We start from the raw sequence: 21,906 nt of genomic DNA, 5'->3' as shown, positions 1-21,906 counted from the left end.
ATGTTAGCTGCACAGCAGTTAGAACTCAGCTAAAAATAGAATGCTTGTATTTGTTCAAGATGTATATGACTTCCTCTCTTGTTTCCTTTCCCTTACAACACTGAGTCAGTATACAGAAATGGTGATCATAGAGTTACTGGCCAGTCTTACTGGCTTATTAAATGGGTTGGATGCCTATATCTGGCTATGCTCCTTAGAAACTTCCATCCGCCAATTATCTCACCCATGTGACTGCTCTCCATTTTCATAGTTTCAACTTTCTCTGCCTCTTCTCAACCTGGGTGATTCATGTCTTCCCTATGAGGTGTACCCAGGGCATTGGAAACCTTATTTATTTCTGAAGATATCTAAGAGTGCCATTCTAGATCTTGGGCTGCCCATCGGTTGCCTCTCAGTCTTACCACTGGATTGGCTCACCTCCTTTTCCCGTCATTTGTGTCATTGTTGATTTTTTGTTGTTGATGTTTTTACCACAAGTTGTGTGTTCTTGTCCCTAGTACCATGCTGTTGTAGCCTCTCACCACTGTGAATTCTGTCCTTTGCACTTGGCCTTGTCTGTCATTTTGGTTCTTCTTAGAGAGTAGCATTGCATGACTTACGATGATTGCTCTTTGTGGGCAGCAGGTGAGTGTTAGTAAAGTAAGCAATGTAAGGTCATTGGGAAGCAGTTGGATTCCCTTAAAATGCTGAGTCAGCAATCCATGGACCATCATTCCAATCCTACATCTGCCACTTACAAATGGTTTGACTTTAGCCAAGTTAGTTTTTCTTCTCCAGGACTTTTTTTTTCCGTCATAAAATGAGAGAGTTTGATCAGAGGATCTTGAAAGCCCCTTCTTTTCATGTGTGTGTGATTCTGCAAATGTTTCATGTCTTTGGGATGATCCAGCTGCACTTAGGTGCCATCATTCTGTATGGAATTGGTTTCTCCCATTATGCTCAGTAGCTGTGGAGAAGGAGGCTTTACCTAGGCATGGGTGATTCAGTTCTGGAGGGCCAAGGGGTCTAAGGATTCTAGTATAGTTAGGCATGCCAGATGATGGAGTCAAGGCTACAGAATGAGGCAAGGGAATCTAGAGTGAGATTTGAAGTAGTATGGCAGAGCCATCATAAGGAAAAGGATTAAAGGGGGTCAAGTTTGGGGGTATCTTATTGAGGAAATACTTACCTGTACTGGCATGGCTGAGAGGAGAGAGAAGTGAGGCCAGATCTGGGTGGTGGACTCATGCAGAGAGAGGCTTATGTGTGCTTGCTTGCTTCCTGTGTGACATTAGACAAATTATTCAGTCTCCCTGGGCTTCACTTTTCTCATCTTGAAAATGAAAGACTGGACTCAATGGCCTTTATGGTCTCCTGCATCTCCCTAGATCCATCTCCATCTCTCTCTCTCTCTCTCTCTCTCTCTCTCTCTCTCTCTCTCTCTCTCTCTCTCTCTCTCTCTCTCTCTCTCTCTCTCTCTCTCTCTCCCCCCCTCTCCCCTCTATCCCCCATCCCTTCCTCCCTCCCCCATCCCTTATCTGACCAGTTACAGAGGGTAGCTAATAATCTCTAAGTTGTTTTCCAGATTTTAGTCTATAATCCCTTGTGGCCACAATTCAATAAAATAACCTCATAGCTAAAGCTAAAACAAAATGAGCAAATACAAACAAAATAAAATATAAACTTTAGACCAGCTAAAATTCTTCTCTATGCTGACCATTCCCTTCCAGCTTTATCTTTGACCATAGAGTGAAGACTTTCATAGGTTGGTGTAATTGTGATCTAAGACCCTTCAGTGTTATGGTCATGGGTCCCCATTTTGTTTTCATTCTTCCTCACCCCTGCATTTTGACATCCCTGATATTTTTCTTGACTTCAATAAGATATAACTTCAGCCCATCTGTGGTTGTAATTCCAAGGTTATGACCTGGAAGGACCACTAATTTAACTCAACTCTCCCTGCCCTTTCTATTTTCCATATCCAAATTTTTCTTTTCCCTGGTGCCTAAAGTCCACTGAGGATTCTCTTCAATTATATTTCTGGCAGGAGCAATAGTGGGGCCTTCTTTCTGGTCATCCTTGATATTATCACACATATTAGTCTCACTGGAGCCATACCTATCATTATTCTCCCCGACTCAGATCTTCCATCATTTGTTTTGCATGAGTTCCTTTGAGCTTCCAGTGGTGGTAAGGGGAATTTCAAGTTAGCAGGTTTTTGAGTCCATGTGGGAATTCCAGGTCCCCTGTGGGCGTACAGAGGCAGTATACATGGGGAGAAAGGTAGGTGTCCCTTCACCCTCAGTGCATTTTGTTGAAGCGTATTGAGCATTTAACGAAGTCAAAAGTGGAAGAAAAACAGCAAGCCCCTGGATTGCAGCTTCCATTCTAGTAACCAGTGAACACTTTGTACGCTCGCTCTGTTGTGTGCATTTTTCTGTTGCCTTTCCACTCATTTCCTCCATTAATGACTGGTCTGTCACTCATGTTGTAACTATAGGAATAATGAGGTTGAGTGAAGGTGAAATAGGAAGCAGTGAGGAGGAAGGGAGGGTATTGCTTTCTGATGTTGCTCCAGTCAGAAGCATGAAAGAGCTGAAAGTACATCTCGAATTCATGTGCTGACGTTAATTCCTGGATTTTCTGGCAGATTGGGAACTGCGACCATTTTAGAGAGGAGAGCTTGGGTGAAGTGGTGGTTTTATATGTGCAGCAATGGGCACCATGAAAGGTACCGTGACAACATTCTCTTCTTAGTCAGTCGATCAACAGGCATTTATTTAAGGGTCTACTGTGTGCCAGGCACTGTGCTAAGCACTTCCTGAGGCTACCCTTCATCCAGTAGGTGAACTTAGGTGAGGCATGTACGTAGTCCCTCTTTCCACCAGAGAGTCAGCAGGATATAGTAGATAAAGCTCTGCCCCAGGAATCAGTTAGACTTGGGTTCAAATCTTGTCTCCGACCTTTGCTAGTAACATGGTCCCAAGCAAATCCTTTAGCCACTTCGAGCCTCAGTTTCCACTTTTGTAAATATGAGAGGGTTCAATTAGATGACTTCTAATGTTCCTTCTAGCTCTACCTCTATGATATTATGATTTAGTCTTCCTTTCTCAGATACGTGCATATGTAAGTATACATGTGTTCACATGTGCATATATGTATGTACACGCACATGCATGTATGTATGGACTAATAACCAAATTGGGGAAGGGCAAAGTCATATGTTCTATGAATGTAAATATATGTACATGTACACATTTCTGTGTGCGTACAGATATATACATAGATATATGATATGCACATATGCATATGTGTATGTGTGCATGAATGTGTACATAGATAAGATGTGACATGATATACGCACATAGACACGCACACACAAGACAAGGAGTGGGTTCCTACAATGAAGCTGGGCCAGCTAGTCAAGCATATAACAATCAAGTATGTGTGTGTGTGTGTGTGTGTGTGTATACAATGTATGCATGTGCACATGTATGTTTGTGTGCTTGTGTGTAGGTGTACCCATCCATGCACTTGTGTCCTTACCCTTTCCCCACTTGTTTATTTGACAACCTGACAGTTATCATGGCAGCAGAGAATCCTCTTGGGCTTGTTAAGATTCTTCAGTGACTTGGATCTTTACCCATGCATAGATAGCATGCCCATTAAATGTGCAGACGGCACAGGGCTGGGAGGGAGCACAAACATCTTGGATCCGGAACATCTCAGCAGGCCTTCACTGTGAGCCAAATAGAACAAGGTGAGATTCAACCAGTCAATTTTCATGCTTACTTTTGGGTTCCCAATGTGCACTTCACAAGTACAAGAGGAGGGTAGCAGAGCTGGATAAAAAACCTGTTGCCCCACAGTATCCAGTGGCGGTATGGGGCCATTACTGGGCCACATATTTCTTATGAGCCGCTGGTGTGATGTGGCAGCCGCAGAAGGGACTGTACCCTTAGACTATGCACCGTTAGAGGCTAAGCGAGAGGCTCAGGAGGCTGGAGTGAGTGAGTCGATGCGCCTTCCCTGGTCTACTCTGCTCAGCCCACCCTGGAAGTGCTGCGTTCATTTCTGGGTGCCATGTTTGAGGAAGGATGTTGAGAAACTGGATTGTGTCTTGAGCAGGAAATCGAAGGCTGAAGAGCCTCTCTGAGTTCTTGCAATATGGTGATCAGATAAAGGAACTGCGACTTTTTAGTCGCAGGAGGAAAGACTGATGCAGGGCGTGCAAGCTGCGTTTATCTACTTGGACGACCGATACATGAAAGAAGGTCAGATGGGGTCTCCTCTCCCCAGAGGGCAGAATTAGCATCAGTGGGTAGAAAGTACAAAGAGGCTATTTAGGTTGGTTATGAGTATTTCCCCTTTTGGAGATTAGCTGGACTAAGTGGTTACTGAGCCTTCCAGCTCTGAGTTCCCATGACTCTATTGATCCTTGTTTCTTTTCCCTGCTTCTTCTCTTCAATGAGATTGGGACATCATCCTCCATCAGTGAATGAATGAATGGAGTGTGTTGTGATCTCATGCGCTTCTCATAGAGGGTTCTAGGCACAATGATTGATGAGTAGTTATCAACTTATTCTATGAAAAGTGGCCAAGGGATGGAACACTACTATGAAATGTCATCCCTTGTAAGAGGAAGTAAACATGGCAGTCTGGAGGGTGCCAGGGTGCTCAACACTCTAGCTGCCTGAGAGAGCTGCAGAGTGAATGCTGTTCCACCGTCATGGTGTATGCCATAGGGATGGTGCATGCCCTTCTAGCAATGATGTCAAAATGAATGAAATGAAAGCTCGGTCATAGACTTCTTATACTGATGTAATTGAAAACCTTACCACACCAAAGGGGTGGTGATAGTAATAACAACAGTACTATTAGTGATGATGATGATGATGATAGTAATAGTAGTAATAATAGTAATAATGGCTAAGATCCAAGAATGTCATCAAAAAACCCTCAATAGATGAAAGCCACGTGAACTTTGTCCATATTATGTTGAACAAAATGAGTGAAAAAGCATATTTTAAGTGCATATTCTGTGCCAAGCAGTTTTCTAAGCACTGCGGATACAAATAGATAAAGGGAGACAGTCTCTGATTTAATTGGAGGAGACAGTATTAAAAAAAAAAGCATAGCCATAGGGCTGCTAAGGAGGCTTAGAAAAGCAAAGGATAGAGAAGCAGGGGAAGGGGCTAGGCTCAAGGATCCTTAGGTCTCTTTGGGAGGTCAGGGGACTGTGCTGAAAGTTTACAGGGCAGAGTTAGGGCACATGGTTACAACTGTGAGACCACTGAACCAAAGGAGTAGAGTTACTGAAGCTGTGTGAGCAATCCAGCAGCTGGGATGGACTCTGTGTGACCCTGACTAAGGGTGGAGGTGAATAAGGAAGGCAATGGAGGAGGGAGGAGGGAGTTTCTGGTGCTTCCTGTTATCCAACTGTTCCAATTGGGCTCCAATTAGGGAAGGACAGAGAGTGAGGGAGAGCAGCATGCCTTCGATGATGGAAGTCTTCCCAATACCAGTCACACCAGATAAGATCTTACCAGATAGGGGCAGCTAGGTGACACAGTGGGTAGAGCATAGGCTCTGGAGTCAGGAGGACTTGAGGTCAAATCTGGCCTTAGACATGTAACACTTAACTAGCTACGTGACTCTGGGAAGTCACTGAACCCATTTGCCTTGCAAAAAAAAATCTTACAAGATAGTGAATCCTTATCCCAGTAGATGGAAGAAGAACAAAGGGGGGGGAGGGTCTTACTCTGGGTAGATCACTTTACCATTATGAGCCTCAGTTTCGTCATCTGTAATGTGATTGTAATAATAGTCCCTACCTCACGGATTTGTTTTGAGACTTAAGTGAGATCCTACACAAGGAGCTTTGAAATTCTTAAAGTTGTGAAAGGAACAGTTGTTGTCACCACTGTTATTATTAGTAGCATTATTAATTCTTCATTCACACAGTAGCCAGTCATGTAATTAGTAAAAAACAAAACAAAAAGCAAGCATCTCTGCCTGTAAGGCTTCTTGTTCCTAGCATAAGCCTGCACAGATCCTCCAAATGTTCTCACATAAAGTGACGGCCCCTCACCATCCTTTTGACCTTCTCTGGATGTACTCTGTTTTGTCATATCCTTTCTTAAATATGGCACCCATGACTCCAAACGTGGTTCCTCTGCTCTGAAGACCATACTTCTGTTGATGGCCTTTGAATTAATATTTCTTTCAAGGACAAAGACTTTATTCCTTACTGGCTGATCTCCTAATGATGAGTCTATTCATTCATTGCTAGGCTAGTTTTTTTTTTTCAATTGACATATACTTTTGTACACAATGTGAAAACTATGATTCATGTTCAAGAAATGAAAGAGGATGGAAACTTGGAGATGACAGTTAAGTTCACTCTTCTATGTTATGAAATACTCTTCAAGAAGCAAGTCGAGGAGTCACAGGATATGGAGAGAATTGGGTGTTATTGGCAGAAGATAGTACCAGCATTGGAGTGGTCACCAGTTTGGGAGTCATTTTCAGCCTTTGCTTAGGCAGACATTGATTGCTGCAACATTGAGCATTAGTAACAAATTAGAAGAAAAAACAAGAATGGAGAAGATTTTAATGTGCCATTAAATATATTAGGTGTGGTTTTTTGTTTGTTTGTTTGTTTAATTGGGAACTGGATCCAGCCTACTCAGGGATCCTTGAAACATCGACCCAGAACCTGCTAGGACTCACAGCTTTTGGCTGGCTTCCGTAAACTCAGGGCCACCTCCATGGACTAGGAGTCCCCTGAGTAAGGCCTTTGTCACTGATACAATGGTTTGCAGATTGCATCACTCCCCCTGGACCAAGCTCCAGGAGGATGGACAGCCTCATCAGTGTGGTGCTAAATCCTCAAGGTAAAAATGTAAGAGGGTGAAAACTGTTGGCTCAAATCTAACACGTGGATTGAGGATGGCTCAGCTTTTCATTGCCTATATCTTGGGCAGACCTTGTAAGTGGACTCAAGATTGAACAAGAAAAGATGACGAGGCTACGCTGCATTTGGGAGATGTCTTTCCGGTGATCCCACATGGCTCCCCAGCACACCACCACACTATTTTCTTGACCATGCAATTCCTCAGAAAAAACATCGTGGTATTATGTTCTCCGAGGAATCAGTGGAGAGACACATAGTGAGTGTAAATGGGCTACATTGATATGACTAATACATTAGAAGTTATACCAGAAGAGAAAATTAGGCTCCTGTATGAATGGAAAAGGAGGGAAGCTATTTATGTAATGGGAGCAGAGGATACCAGACAGATAAGCACCAAGGCTGTGCTTTTATCCACAAAATGAATAGAAGTCTTCTAAAGATACTAGTCTTCTAAAAACTTAAAGAAAAAAAATGTAGCACCTTGCACTGGCCCTCAGACATGGCCAAGAATCACATAAACTGAGAAGATATCAAAGAGCTTTGATCTACATGCGTAACCTGTCAGAGTGATGTAATCCCACATGTATCAAGAAAGCAAAATAAGATGGTATTGTTTTGTTATTATTTTTAATTTATTTTTCTAGCTTCCATTTCAGTCTCTTGAATTGCTGAGCTTGTGGTCCACTAAAACCCCAAGATCTTTCTCTTACGGATTATTCTTCCTTTGGCTTAAAGTCCTCTCATCATGTACTTGATCTTTAAAAAAAAATACATATGCTGAAGTTTTCATTCATCTCTCTCTCTTTTTTGCTCTTGTTTTGTTCAGCTCACTATTCTGCTCAGTGCCTTTTTTTTTCAAATCAGATTCTGTCATCCAGCATGTTAGTTGTCTCTCTCTGTTTCATGTAATTTGAGAAATACATAGTTCTCATTTTTCTATACCTAGGCTTCCATCTTTTCAAAGGAGCATTAAATTGCTTTTCAACAATATCCTTTGCTCAGTAATACAAGCAAATTCTGCTCCTGTTAGACTTCCTAACATCTTGAGAGGAAAGTTTTGGTTCTCATTTTCTTCTAGATCTGGTAACTTGGGTGCTTGTCCTTTAGATGTGTACATGTATTCCAATGCTTTAATTCTCATAATTTCTCCATCTAATGATTGACTTTTCTCAGCCCGTCCCTTGATGGAACAGTCATCTCTTTAAGTACAGAAATTATCTGTCTGAGCTATTTCACAAAGAAAGGTCCATGTGCATCATGAAAATGAGGACTACTTCAAAGTTCCCTGGGATGAATGAGGATGGCCAATCCAGGCTTTCAGATGTACTGCTTGGGGCCTTTTGAATCTGATTTCCTTCTGCCTCCTGAAGGACTTCTGTAATGCTTTGAAAGTTGGTGATGAAGTCCTTTGTCCCCAACTGCCCTGAAGTCCAGACCTGTTGATAACTAAGTGAACTGTTGGACTGAATCCCTCACTGAGGTTGGGAAGGAGGATTTTAGTTAGGAGACAGTATTAATAATTTACGATTGTAGGAGCTGCGTTTGACATTTTACAAATGGGGAAACTGAGAACTAGAAAAGTCAGAGGATCATGGGTCTAGAATTCAAAGGGAGCTCACAGGGCATCTGGCCCGTTTCTTTTTTTCTACAAAGGATGAAACAGGCCAAGTAAGGTGAAATCTTGTATGTCTGAGATCATACAAGTGCACTGGCTAGGATCTGAGCCTGGCTTCCATTTCTCCAAATCCAGCATTCTTCCCATCATACTAATCTGTCTTTGTTATACTGATTAAGTAGATGTAATAAGTAGCTAAATTAGTAAGCCTTTAGTCACTTAATGGGCAGCTAGTTGGGACAGTTGATAGAGAACTGAGCCTGGAGTCAGCAAGATTCTTCTTCTTGAGTTGAAATCTGGCGTCAGACACTTAGTAGCTGTGTGACCCTGGGCAAGTCACTTTACCCTGTTTGCCTCAGTTTCCTTATCTGTCAAATAAGCTGGAAAAGGAAATGGCAAACTCCTCCACTATCTTAACCAAGAAAATCCCAGATGGGTTCAGGAAGTGTTGGACATGACTGAAAACAACTGAACAACAACAATGAAGTCACTTAATGAGGCTGTGTCCTAGAGAGTAACTTAAGGCTTGTATTCAAATCCCACTTCCGGGTGCTCCCTGTGTGTCTTTTGTTTCCTTACTCCGGGTCTCAGTTACTTCATCTGTAAAATAAGGGTGTTGGACCAGGTCAGGGTTCTTCATTGTGTGTGTGTGTGTGATGGACCCTTTTTGACAATCTGGCAAGATATATGGACCTTGTCTTAGAATAATGTTTTGAAATTCATAGACTAAAACACACAGAATTACAAAAGAAACAGAACATATTGAAATACTGTCATCAAAATATTTTTCAAAAAGTTACAGACTGCCAAGTTTCAGAGACCTGGAGCAGGTAATCTCTGAGGCCACTCTAGCTCTAGAACTATGATAATATGTTTCTGTCACTTACGCTCTTGGAGGACTCAGTTTCCTCATCTAGAAATTGAAAGGACTGGGGATCATCTGATTCCACAGTACCTCATTGTGGAGTAAGAGAAGGGAAGGGAAGGGGAAAGCAATAAGCATTTCTAGAGCACCTATTATGTGCCAGGAATTTTATAAATCTTACCTCATTTTACCCTTGCAAAAACCTTGAGAGGCAGAGCCATTGCTGTTATTATCCCCATTTTACAGCTGACAAAGCTGAGGCGGTCAGGTTAAGAGACTTGCCCAGGGTCACACAATGAGGAAGTATCTGAGGCTGGACTTGACCTCAGGTCTTCCTGAGTCCAAGCCCAATGCTCTATGCACTCTGATGCCCACCTCGTTTCCCCTGGGCTCTTGTAGAGAGGCAGCCTGGTTCTTGGTGTCTCTTCCAGAGGAGCCCAACTTCTTCCTGCTTGTACGATGCCAGACAGACTGCAGGTATGCACTCGGATGCCTCGTGTATGCCTAATCTGCAAGGCTCATCCCCTGCCTGTCCTGGCCCTGGCCCTGGGGAATGTTGGTTTGGGTGAAGTGCTCTCCTTGCAGCTGCCTTTCACGATTCACTAGAGATTTCAACTCTGACAAAGCACTCCAAGCCTGTAGACTTTCTGCTCTTCCCTCTTTTGGCTGCCTGTGGAAAGCAAGCTGAGGAAAGTCCCCCTGACTTCCCTCCCTGCTGCAGCCCGGCAGCCTCTCCGGAGGCTCCCAGGACCCCCTGTTTTCCATTGCCCATTTCCTAGCCAAGATTGAGGAAAAGAGGCAGAGTATTGGCCAGGAGCTCCCAACTGGAGAGCTTCCCATTGCTGCCTCAGGAGCCAAGCTGGAAATGGTTTTCTTCCCCATTTGTCAGGCTGAAAGCTGATAGAGAAAGGGTTGTGGACCAGGAGTCAAAAGGAAAAATCGCCAGCCCCACCTCTTTTGGTTGTGAGCTGAGGGAGCTCAGGCAGGCCCCTGGCCTCCTCTGGCTCAGTTTCCTACTTGTCCCATTGGGTGGTTGGATTAAGTCATCCTCTGTAACTGTGTGAGCCATGCCCCACCTCCTTCTCACCATCACATCCTCTCATATTGAGCAATATTGGAAATGGGCATCTGTGTAAATCACCAAGAGAATGTGAAACTCAACAGGCAATTCCAGTCTCTCTCAATGGCAAACTTGTCCATGTCCTTTGATCTATAGCTCTCCTCACTGAGTATAATTCTTAGCTGGGAGTAAGCTCTACAGCTCGCCATTATTTGGCCATCAGGATGGGCAGGCTTCATGAAATGCCAGGTTTAGGGGCTGTGGACTAAAGATGGAAGGAACTTTTTTCAATCCTCTTATTTTATAAATGTGGAAACTGAGGTCAAGAGAGGTTAGGTGACTTGCCCAGTTTGGCATAATTAGTAAGAAGCAGCACTGAGATGCCTCGGATCTGAACTCAGATTGTCTAACTCCAAATCTGGTTTTCCCCCCAACTCTCCTGCATTGTCTCCCTTACGCTAAATGGTATTTTGGAATCCTAGAGCTTAGTCAGCCCACCTGACTACTCCATGACCCACCCAATCCTTGACAGGTGGTCATTCTTACAGCTTCTCCATCTCCATTGATCTCCCCTTCCTACATGGTGAGGCAGTCTGTCGCATTTTGTCACAACTCTTTGTGACCCCATTTGGGTTTTCATACCAGAGATACTGGTGTGGTTTAGTGTTACATTTTGCAGCAGATAAAATTTGGAAGTTCTCCCATATACCTTCCTCCTTCTCACATGGCTGTGGTCTGTTGGGACTTCTCTCACTTCTCTTCCATGTCTGAGGAAATCCTCATAGGGAAGTCTCATCATCTTGTACGATCCAGTCGGCTTTGGTGCTCATGCCTTGTCCCTACCCTCTCTCCCTGAGATTGCAGGGCAGATCAAGAATTCCGGAATCAACATTGAAGAAGGGGCCCTTGGACCAGACAGCTCCTCACACCCCACTGGGCTGCTCTGCTTGGGATTTCTCTGACTTCCACTGTGCCCTGCCATTGGGCACCTCCACCTTGTTTTTTTCCACCATTAGATGTTAGTTTGTAAGCACCTTGAGGGCAGGAATTATCTTTCTTTTTGTATTTGTTTCCCCAGGTGCTTGGCATGTAGCAGGTACTTAAATGTTTATTGACTGACTGACTGACCACAGATTATATTTGAAATATTCTTCGCTGTGTCTTCCATCTCTCAACGTTCTCCCTCTTTGCTTTCACACAAGTAGGCAGCCTCATGAGGACTTGTCATCCATGCCTAGTAGCTTTGGAATACTTGGGGATAGGTTTCTTGTAGTTTGAATGTCAAGTGTATTCTGACTGTATTTGGCAAGTACTGAATAATGCACTTCCCAAAATACCCTTCAGGGGCAGTTTTAGGCTCCCCAGCCTAAGAAGACATAGATTCAGAGTTCAGAGCCTTTAGACAGTGGTAGCCTGAATAATCAAGGGTCTTCAGTCCTTGTCATGATGATTGCATGTTAAAGGAAATAAGGATATTTAGTTTGGGGAAGAGGAGCCTCAGAGAAAGGTGATCATGAGGATGTTTTAAAGTACTTGAAGATCTTTGGCCCCCAAAGACAGAAAGAGGAGCCATGGGTAGAAGGTTCAGACAGACAAATTTGGGATTGGTGTGTGTATGTGCATTTGCATGCGCAGATAAACAGATTAGCAGATAGAGGACTGTACCTATCATTTCATTAGTATGGGGAACTCCCCGATGAGTAAATATCCTGTACCAATACAGGTCAGCAACCATATCCATAATAATAATGATAATATGTTTGTGTTCATGTTATGTATGTATGTACATATATTTCCCCCCTAAAATAAGCTTTATTGGTGGTTTTGGTTTCTACATCACCGATATTCTCGTAAGTCAAACTGAACCCTCTCTTGGAACCCAGAAATGTTGAAACCTGCTCCTCTTGCTTAGTGGGTACTAGGCTCATCTTTCATTGACAAAGTACTGCAAGTGTTGTGATGTGATTCAAGACCCTGGGATAATGGCTCTGTCACTCCCCCTTAGTTCTGCTACCAACTACCCGAGTGTGCAGGCTATCTTCTACCTATTGAATATGCTCATTGGCACCTGCTCCTCCTATTGCAGAGGAATGTTGGGCATTTGGAGTGAGATCATAAATGGGAAACTGTATTTTTTATTGAAAGTACTTCAAGAACCTTGTATCGATTGATAAATCAGCAAGCATTTAATAAATGCCAGCCTGGATGCCACACTCTACTAGTTCCTGCCGAGACAAACAGAAAAATGCAATAATCATACCTGCCCTCAATGACTTTGCATTCTGTCAAGGGAAACAACATTCACAGCTGTAAGGACAAAATCAACAAAAGGGCATTTAGTAGATGTGTGTATTGTGGGGAAATCAAAATGACAGCCCTGATTTCATTCAAACAAGCCAGCAACTACAATGCTTTTCTTGACCCTTGGGTTCCTCCTTTTGCAGGTGAATCCTGGGAGCAAGACCCTGGAAGAGCGTCGCTCCAGTTTGGATGCAGAAATCGACTCTTTGACCAGCATCCTGGCAGACCTAGAATGCAGCTCCCCTTACAAGCCGAGGCCTCAGCAGGTAGGCATTCAACTCTCCCCTTCGGGCTGTTCTCAGTTACCAAAAATCAGTCAACCATGAGTTTGCTGATTAGAAAGAAAGGGAAGAAAAAACCCCCCATCAATTTTCCAGCCTTTTAATTTTATTGATTGATTTTCCTCTAAGGGCAAAGGAGCTAAGTTAACATCTTATGTCACATGCACATACACAGGGGGTGCTCTTATGACATGAGTAATTGCCTTGGCGATGACGGGAAGATGAGCAGCATGGCCTCACTCCAGTCTGGGTGGCCTTCAGCATGCAGTCATCCACCTGATGAAAAAAGAATATTCGGCATCAACGGTGTTGCTGTTTTGCTGATGGTTTCACACATTGTCCCACACCCCCAAGTGATGATGCAAATGGGGTCCTGGGCTCCCATCTCTCCTCTGGTCATATCTTCTATGTCAACCTTTCAATGAAGGCAACTCCACCTATCTCCTGCACACCTAGCCACCTTGTCTTTTTCTCCATTCACAAATACTTCTAGTATCCATTCTAGACTGATAGCTGGGCCACTGGAGAAATACATTACGGAACAAGGCAACTGAGTCCGTCTCACCTTCTCAGCAGGGCCAGTGAAAGCCAGGGAACTCAAACCACTTCTAAAAACATGCAAACAGCCCCCAGAGCACTTGAGTTCAATAAAACTACTCTCTAGTAATATGACTGTTCTATAGGTGTATTTCTAACCCCTGTTCAGTTTTTTGACTTTTTACTCTACCTATGGTTGTCAACTGTGCCAACTGGCTAGAGTGTTGGAATGGGAGTCAGAAAGAGTTGAAATCCTGACCCCGTCTCTGCCTGTAAGACTGAGTAAGTCACTTAATCTGCTTTACTTCAGTTTCCTCACCTGTCTAACAAAGGGATTGAACTTGATGTCCAACCCTTTTCTTGCTGCTACCAACCTATGATCCTTTGCTATTTCCACCATTTTGCTGAATGGAATTTGAGTGAAACTCAGCAGTTGTGTAACCAAATGCTTATCTTATAAAAGCCAGTATTTGTTAGCTGAATAAACCCTAGATCCTTTTTCTTGAGCAATTTCCTTTCAAGTTTTAGATTCCCATGAACTCTAAGGATATCCTACTCTTTTGTCATCATTCCCCATACCCCTTAACAGAGCTTTAATTCACTGAGTCTCTGCCTACACATGCCCCTCAGAAACTATCAGGTTTTATTGAGAACATAAATCCATTCCCTTTTGGAACAAATAAACTCATCTCATACTTAAATCCTTGAAGGTTTGCCATTAACATTGTAAACGCAGAGTCCAGATTTACGGTTTTTCATAAGTGGATATCAGCTCTGGCATGATCCCCCTCCTTTGGGATAATAGTTTCCTGCCATTCTCTAGAAGATGCTCTCTCCCACAAAGGAAGCACAGTGAGATCACCACACTGCTAGTAAAACTCACTTAAATTAGAACACGCAGGAAATGGCAAGGGGGGGGGTGTTCTTTCTCCATGTCTGTTCTCTATTTAGGAATGAAAGGAAGATACTTCCTCACTTTCCTCTTGCCATAGTTGGGCACAGAGGAGAGAGGGAGTTAATAGTGGAGAGTGTTTTTTTTTTCCTGAATTATCTCTGCTCTGGTGGGTTTGAATTAGATGTGTTAATATTTATTGGCTCACATAATTATATGCTGTGAGGACAATAATTGCACACACAAAATATTAAAAATTTGTTCTGGGAGATGATGACGTCTGGGTAAATGTGTTGTGTTGTAATTAAGAGGAACTTGAAAAGTCCTAGAAAGGTTTCCTGTTAATGCGTGTCTTTGATGTTTCCTTTTTTGATCCACAGAACATCTCAAAAATGGGTGAGTCACCTGACTATTTAAAGACAAGAGAGTGGGGCTGAAATTTCTCGTTACAAAAGGGTTTGTGCTTTAGAGCATGCTGTACTACTGGCGTGCTTTGATATTATCGGTTCAGTGAAAAGTGGGCATTTGTAGGAGTGGACCGAGGGCCATACTATCCACGTGACCATCCATCATGCCCAAGTCTAATAGATATTGTTGCTCTGGGTTCTCTCTCTAATACCAACATCTGGCCATTGTGCCATCAACTCATACAACTCTTGTCCATGTACTTCCCTAGTTTTGTGGTTGGTGGAAAGGCCGTAGGGGGTCTGCTCCCCGCATTGGGTTAAGGGCACGATTCGCTTATGCTTGACATCAAGTCAAGTCAGCAAGCATTTATGAAATTCTTACTCTTGCATCCCAGGTACTATGACCGATGCTGGTGGGGGGGCATATTAGTGACCAAGGAGGGTATCATGTAAAGAGAAGGTGTTTGGCTGGGATGTACCTGCTAGTGATATATTAGAGAAGGGGCTGTCTTTACCAGATTTTACCTTGGGGGCAAAGCATGAAGGAATGAAAGCTTTTATTGTTTAATACATGAAAAAAAGAGTGTCTTTTGCATGCCAAATCCCATGCTATCCACTGTGGACCTTACATTCTAATGTAACATAAATTACATTCTAATGTAATTTAAGTACTTCCTCCAGGGATGTCCAGGGAAGGCAGTTACAATCTAGCACAATGCCTGTCACAAAGCCTATTGACTTGGTTTGACATGACTTTGCGAGTCACCAAGATGGCGAGTGGAGCAATGGGGTCATCATCTGATACTTATTTTTTGTTGATGTTCATGGCCATCTATTGAAATCCCCTTACTAGTCCAGTCTTGAATTATCTTGTAAAGGAAGGGGCCCCTCTTCTCCTTAGACTCCATGGAAATTTCCAACCTGTGTGGAAGAGCATTGATAGATGCAGACCCCTTATAATTCACAGCAGCCCCTGCGGTACTAATTCCCTCTTTTTATTAAATTGATTTTCTATAACTTACCCATTTTCCAATGAGGAAACGTATTAAATGGTCAATAGACATGGTCCAAATCTACACATTTCATCTGAGGTAAAATGTTATCTCCTATACCCACTAAACTCATCCCTAGAAAGAACTTAAGCCACAAAAATGGGTAGAGATCATGAAACATCTTGCCCTTGTCAGATGATTATTTTTGTATCTTTTTTTTTTGGGGGGGGGGCTTCTCCATAGAGATCATTCATTGGCATCTATATCTTGGAAGGAGCTGGCCCCAGAAGTGAACAGGCTGGGGAGAGAAAGCTGGATTTCTTTGGGAAGATGATCTGTTAATGATTCCCAAGTTTCCTTCTGAAATTAGGGCCTATCTTTTTAGTACCAATATTCTTCCAGCATATTTGTATGGCTATGAAATATTCAACATAGTAGTCTTCAATGAATTGGAAATAAAGCTCACCAAGAGGCCCTTGGGAAGGCATGCACAGGTTGGGCATGAACATCCTTCCAAACACTGGAAACCAGGACTTGTGAAGGGTGATGGTGTAGAAAGAACACCTGAGTGTGTGTGAGCAGAACAAAAGATACAGTGGTCAGATTTTGAGTGAGGGGTAACCGCTGGGCATCTTCTGTGTTCCAGTGGAATTTTCTAGATGCCACTAGAATGCCCAGAAGCCTTCTGCTAGGCTGGCTGGACTCCCTGTGTTGAACCTATGGGGAGATCTGGATATGAGTTGTTTGCATAGAACGGGGCTAGTATCAGGTGCTCAGTAGTAAGTGGCATCTTTGGCAGGAGTGCCCTCAATGGTGAGGTTCCTCATGGAGGAGAGTCTTTCAGAGCAATGTGGTGACCAGCCTTGCTTCTAGGCCTTTTTCGCTTATGCCTGTCCTTGAAATTGGTGAGGCTCCTAAAGTTCTGATAGCGCATGCCAGTGAGACTATCTGCCATACTGCACCTAGAGGCGGTGTCCTCAGAGACTACCCGGGAATAGCTCCTGCCCTTTTGGGTGAGGTCTTTAGACTACATTGACTCCTGCAGGCAGACAACCCCAGGCTGTGCAGCTGCTAAACAAAACTCAGAGGGCTGAGCCAGGGCTGGCCAAGAAGCCCATCTCCCAAGTCTTCATGCTTCCTTTGGGGAGAGAAGAAAAGATCGAGAAAGAGCCTGGAGGAAGCATCTGATCAGTGTTTGCTGGGGAGGCGATGATTTCACTGGCCCTCACCCCTAACAATCATGAGGCTTGAGATTGATGATCAGTGGTTTCATCTGCCCTACAACAATCGCAATAAAACAACTTCACTTATTTAGACTACGATTTAAGGTTGGCACAGCCCTTCAAATATTCACTGATTTTCTTCTCACAACAACATTGTGAGCTAAATGCTTTTGTTAGCCCCATCTTAAAATTGAGGAGCCTGAGGAAAACAGGCTAAATGACTTTCCAAGGCTCACAACTTTAGTAATTGTCTGAGGCTGGATTTGAACTCATGTCTTCCTGATTCCAGGCCCAGTGCCCTTTCCATGGCACCACCAAGCTACCAATTTTACTCTACATCTCAAAGAATTCTTTGGGGAAAACTGCTTTTGTAGACCTTGCTACCTAAATATGACCTAGTAGCCTTACTTGGTGTTTCTTCTGTTATCACTTTGTCTGTGGCCCCTTGACTTCATCGGAAACCTATTCTGGAAGGTACATACATGTCTATTTGAAGGATTTAGAACTGGAAGGAGCCCTAAAGATCCTTTAAGTCTAACCAAGTCATTTTAAAGATGAGGAAACTGAGGCCCAGAGATGGAAGGGGCTTTCTGTAGGTTCCAAGATATAATATGGAAGGTCTGAGTATTAATCCAGAGGTCTTTCCACAACATGATGCTCACCTTGCCTACTTACAAACAGATTTTTAATTTAATTGTTTTTTTGTCTAAAACTAGTGGCTTCATGAAGGAATTCTTTCTTGTCTATGCCTCTGGTTTCTAAGTAGACAAGTCCACTGGCAATTATGACTTGCAATTTTATGTGGAAAGGTTCTGGAGTCTCTAATTTTATTTTGCTCCTCTTTTTTGGACCATCCCTTAGCACACCAAGTCTCTTGGACTGTGGAGGTGCTTGGCAATTTCCCAGATATCCTGTTGACTGGGTTGGTGGGTTGGGCATGGTCTAGTAACACAGTTTCCTTTCCTTGGCAGTCAACACAATAGACATTGCCCTTCTTCTGCTTCCTGCCCATAGATTTCCTGTCATTAATTCCCCACTTAATTCATATTACTGCACCTTTGAAAGCTGCTCCATGAGTGGGGTGAGATAATTTCTATATCAAGAGACTGAAGACTTTGCTTTTGGAGGGACCACCTTCTTCTACCTTTTCTCAATGGCAGCAACATGGGATTTCTACCATACCTGCATCCTTCCACGAATGTTCTCTTACCATAACTAGAATTCAAGGAAGCAATGGCTATATTCCTCTGTGAGGAAGTATTAGTGGGGCTAACATTTCATTTGTTATGGAACAATATCTTTTCCATCTGGGACTTTTTTCAGCATTGGCTAGTTGAATACTTCATGGTCTAGACCTCACCAACTAATCATGCAGTGTGTGTGTGTGTGTGTGTGTGTGTGTGTGTGTGTGTGTGTGTGTGTGTGTGTGTGTGTGTGTTCATGTGTGCATATATGTGTGTGAATGAGGAATTTTGAATAAACGAATATGAAAAATCCAAGCAAATGGCCTAGCAGAGGAAGTTTCTAGTTCAATACAAACCTGCCAGCCCATGAAATTGCATCTATAGATAAAGAAACCAATACTGGGAGTGGTAGGTAAGTGACTTGGTCAGCATTGTCAACTTGTAAGTATCTGAGGCAGAATTTGAATTGACGTCTTTCTTGCTCCACATTCAGCACTCTCTCCTATGTACCGCTAGGCTAACTCTGTACTTGTCACTTCATCATTATGGAGGCCAGATGCCATGATGTTCCCAAATGGACCCTGATTCCACTGTTGACTGGCATAATTGGTTGACAATATTGTAAAATCACATCATAAAAACGTTCCCACTTTTTACTGTATCTGAAAAGACCATGGCAACTGCCACATGTCCATGCCCAGTTGGGCCTATTGTGAAGTCTGACAATTCAGTCTTCCAACTCCTAGCAGCAAGACAGTAGAAAAAGAGGTGAGAACAAAAGGACTTCTAGTAGTTTCTCTGCCTGTCATTAATTGAGTGGCCTTTCTCCCAAAGGGAGACAAGATGCAAGGGAAATTAGCAAACATATATTATGTTCTTCCTAATACAGCCATTCCCACCACATCATGCACTCACGTGTAGTCACATTCCTTCCTCAGGAGATTCAGGCTTTCTTATCTCCACTCTCTTAGGAATTGAAGAGAATTCCTTAATAGAAGTCAAGAATTTTGCCAAATATGAAGGTTAAAGGGTATGTCTCTTTTTAAGGGTTGCTTCATTTTTAAATATTGCCTTGTTTATAAAGGGAAAACTATCTCCTCAGTATGGTCCGATGCCTGGACTCCAGTGGTAAGGCTACTTTCCTTGAAATCGGTCCTACTGGGAGAAGTCCGCGCCCTGAAGGCAGTGGGTGTCAACTGATAGCTCTTGGTGTTACCCAGAATGGCAGGCCAGGCCAATGCTTAACCAAGTCATTAGGTAACTGTAGATCCTTCACCCTCAGGTCCTTAGAATCCCTTTTTATTTCACCAGAACCCTTCAAGACCAGAAGAACTTGGTCTGGCTTTTTTGAACATGAGTAACCCTATAAAAATGATTTATTTATATTAATCCTCTAAAAGTGATGGTTAGTCAGCCAGCTTGTTTGGTACCTAACTGCCTAAGCTTTGTGGGTGCCAGCCCTAACCTCAATCATTTCACTCCCAATTGAGTCATTCATGGATGGGGCTTCATTTTAAAATCAAGTCTGTGTAATGGTTTCTGGTGTGTGCTATTTGTTGAAGGGCATTTATTAGGAATTAATGTGGCCTAAGGACTTAGAAACCATGTAGTCGGAGTTAAACACAGTGGGGTCCCATGGCCTCTCTCCTTTGGTGCACGGTGTTCTAGCTTGCTGAATCTGGGAGAAGCTCAGGGGGTGCTGCAGGGGTGATTAATTTTTAACAATTTTTTTAAATGTTTTATCACCTTCCTGTGTAATCGAAAAGAGTGGAATGAAACTCTTCTGATCTGCTTCCACCATGCTAAAAATTAGACCTTGGTTATTTTGGGGGTAGATAGAGAAAAATGCTGCTTCAGGCTTCCCCTTGGCCTTTGTCCTCTCTCTTTTATCTGAGTGACCCTGATCAGGGCTGTGTTTCCAGGCATTATTGAGAAAAATGCTAAATTCATGTTGCTCAGCACCCTTACTGCTCACCAGCTACCCGCTTCGAATCTGGGAGTCACCTGCGGAAACCTTTGAGCCTTCCAGGGACCCCAGGGTAAACTGGAGTAACATAAGAACAAAGGAAGCTGGAAAAATGGAAATCTCTGATTCTTGCTAAGGTCCACAATTAGGGGCCCTGGCCTGTTGTGAATGGCTCTACACCTGCCAGAAAATGTTGCCGTAAATAACAAACTCTGGGGTATGACTCAGAGGGAATTACGCACACATGCCATTGTGGATGGTGATGCTGGGTATGTGCGTGTGTAAGAATTTGTAGAATGGATTTAATTGACTTTCCCCAGAAGTGAGTACCTTCTCTCTTCCTCCTGCTTCCCACCTCCAGGGATAGAGGAGTTTGAGTCTAAAATGCAGCCATTAAAATCACTGTGGGACACTGAGTTTTATTAAAATGACCATGTCTGTAGGAGTGTCCTTGGGAGCAGCCGGAAGTTGGAACTCTGCGGCAGAGTTTGGTGTGAAATTCCACCATGCACCACATACATGTGAGGCTTTCCTGTATTCAAAAAGAAGTGGTTTTGTCAAGGTGGGGTGAAGTAGTCATTGTGAAATGGCTATAGGTGGTCCCAAGGCACAAAGGAAAAGCATGGCATATACTTACCTTATCATGTGATATGATATAATGTGATATAATATGACATAAGCTATGATATTTACATAATAAGTATGACATGATATAGGATCATATGTCATCATTTGCCATGATGTGATGATGTGATGTAGAATACAGAGTGTCTTTAAAGTCTTCAATTTTAATAGCTTAAAAAACAAAAGCTTCAGTTGATTAAAACTACAGTAGAACTTTTTGAAGACCCCAAATAATTTGTAGTATGCCTGAAATATATAAGGGGCTTAAGGAATGTTTGGTGACTCTAATATAGTATAAAGTATGACATGATGTGAAATAATACAATCACATCATGCAATGTAAGTACTTGTTCACAGATGTATGTGAAAGGATTGCTATATGTAAAGAGAATCTCTCTCAGCTTGAGGGGGAGGAAAGGGCAGGAGGAAGAGAGAGAGACAGACACACTGAGAAGGGGAGGGAGGGAGGGAGGGAGAGAGAGAGAGAGAGAATGAATCAATCACATCTTTCCCTCTTTGGAAGAGCTCTGGCTTCAAAACCCTCATTGATTGCTTACTATGTAATAGACCTTGAACAGCTCACTTGATTTCCCTGGTTTCATCTATAAAATGAGCAGCCTGGACTAGGTGGTCTGTGAGGTCCTCTACAACTCTAGATATCTAATGCAAAGACCTTGCTTTCATTCACTGTGGCTCAATTTGTGAAAACTTGCTGAGTTCTTGGTTTTATGGTGATTGGATAATGCTTGAGCAAATTAGTCAGCTCCATGATTGGGTTTTAAAAGTTAAAAAATAAAAACTGCCTGGTTGGTTCACTGTGAGTAGATTCTTTCTGGAAATGATTAGCTTCATCTTTACTCAGAGGCACACATCGCTTTCCAAAATTAAAGCATTTTTATGTTTGAATGCCTGCCTGCCTGCCTGCCTTCCTTCCTTCCTTCCTTCCTTCCTTCCATTCTTCCCTCCCTCCTTCCCTCCTTCCTTCCCTCCTTCCTTCCTTCCTTCCTTCCTTCCTTCCTTCCTTCTTCCTTCCTTCCTTCCTTCCTTCCTTCCTTCCTTCCTTC

At 43.0% G+C, this 21,906-nt stretch overlaps 1 protein-coding gene across 6 annotated transcripts in view; it reads left to right on the top strand.

Moving 5' to 3' along the window:
- Nucleotides 1–21,906, top strand: part of LPP (LIM domain containing preferred translocation partner in lipoma) — a 709,534-nt gene that overhangs the window by 332,959 nt on the left and 354,669 nt on the right. For all 6 annotated transcript variants that reach the window (XM_020989038.2, XM_020989040.2, XM_078147348.1 and 3 more), the window contains one exon: nucleotides 12,880–13,002. In XM_020989038.2, coding sequence (XP_020844697.1) covers nucleotides 12,880–13,002 — 123 coding nt within the window. The remainder of the gene's footprint in view (nucleotides 1–12,879; nucleotides 13,003–21,906) is intronic.

This window comes from Phascolarctos cinereus, unplaced genomic scaffold (genome assembly GCF_003287225.1).
Source record: "Phascolarctos cinereus isolate Bilbo 61053 unplaced genomic scaffold, phaCin_HiC Scaffold_7;HRSCAF=346, whole genome shotgun sequence".
In the NCBI taxonomy this organism is placed as follows: domain Eukaryota; kingdom Metazoa; phylum Chordata; class Mammalia; order Diprotodontia; family Phascolarctidae; genus Phascolarctos; species Phascolarctos cinereus.
Note: the sequence above shows the minus strand (reverse complement) of the source record. Positions and strands in the feature narration are given on the sequence as shown.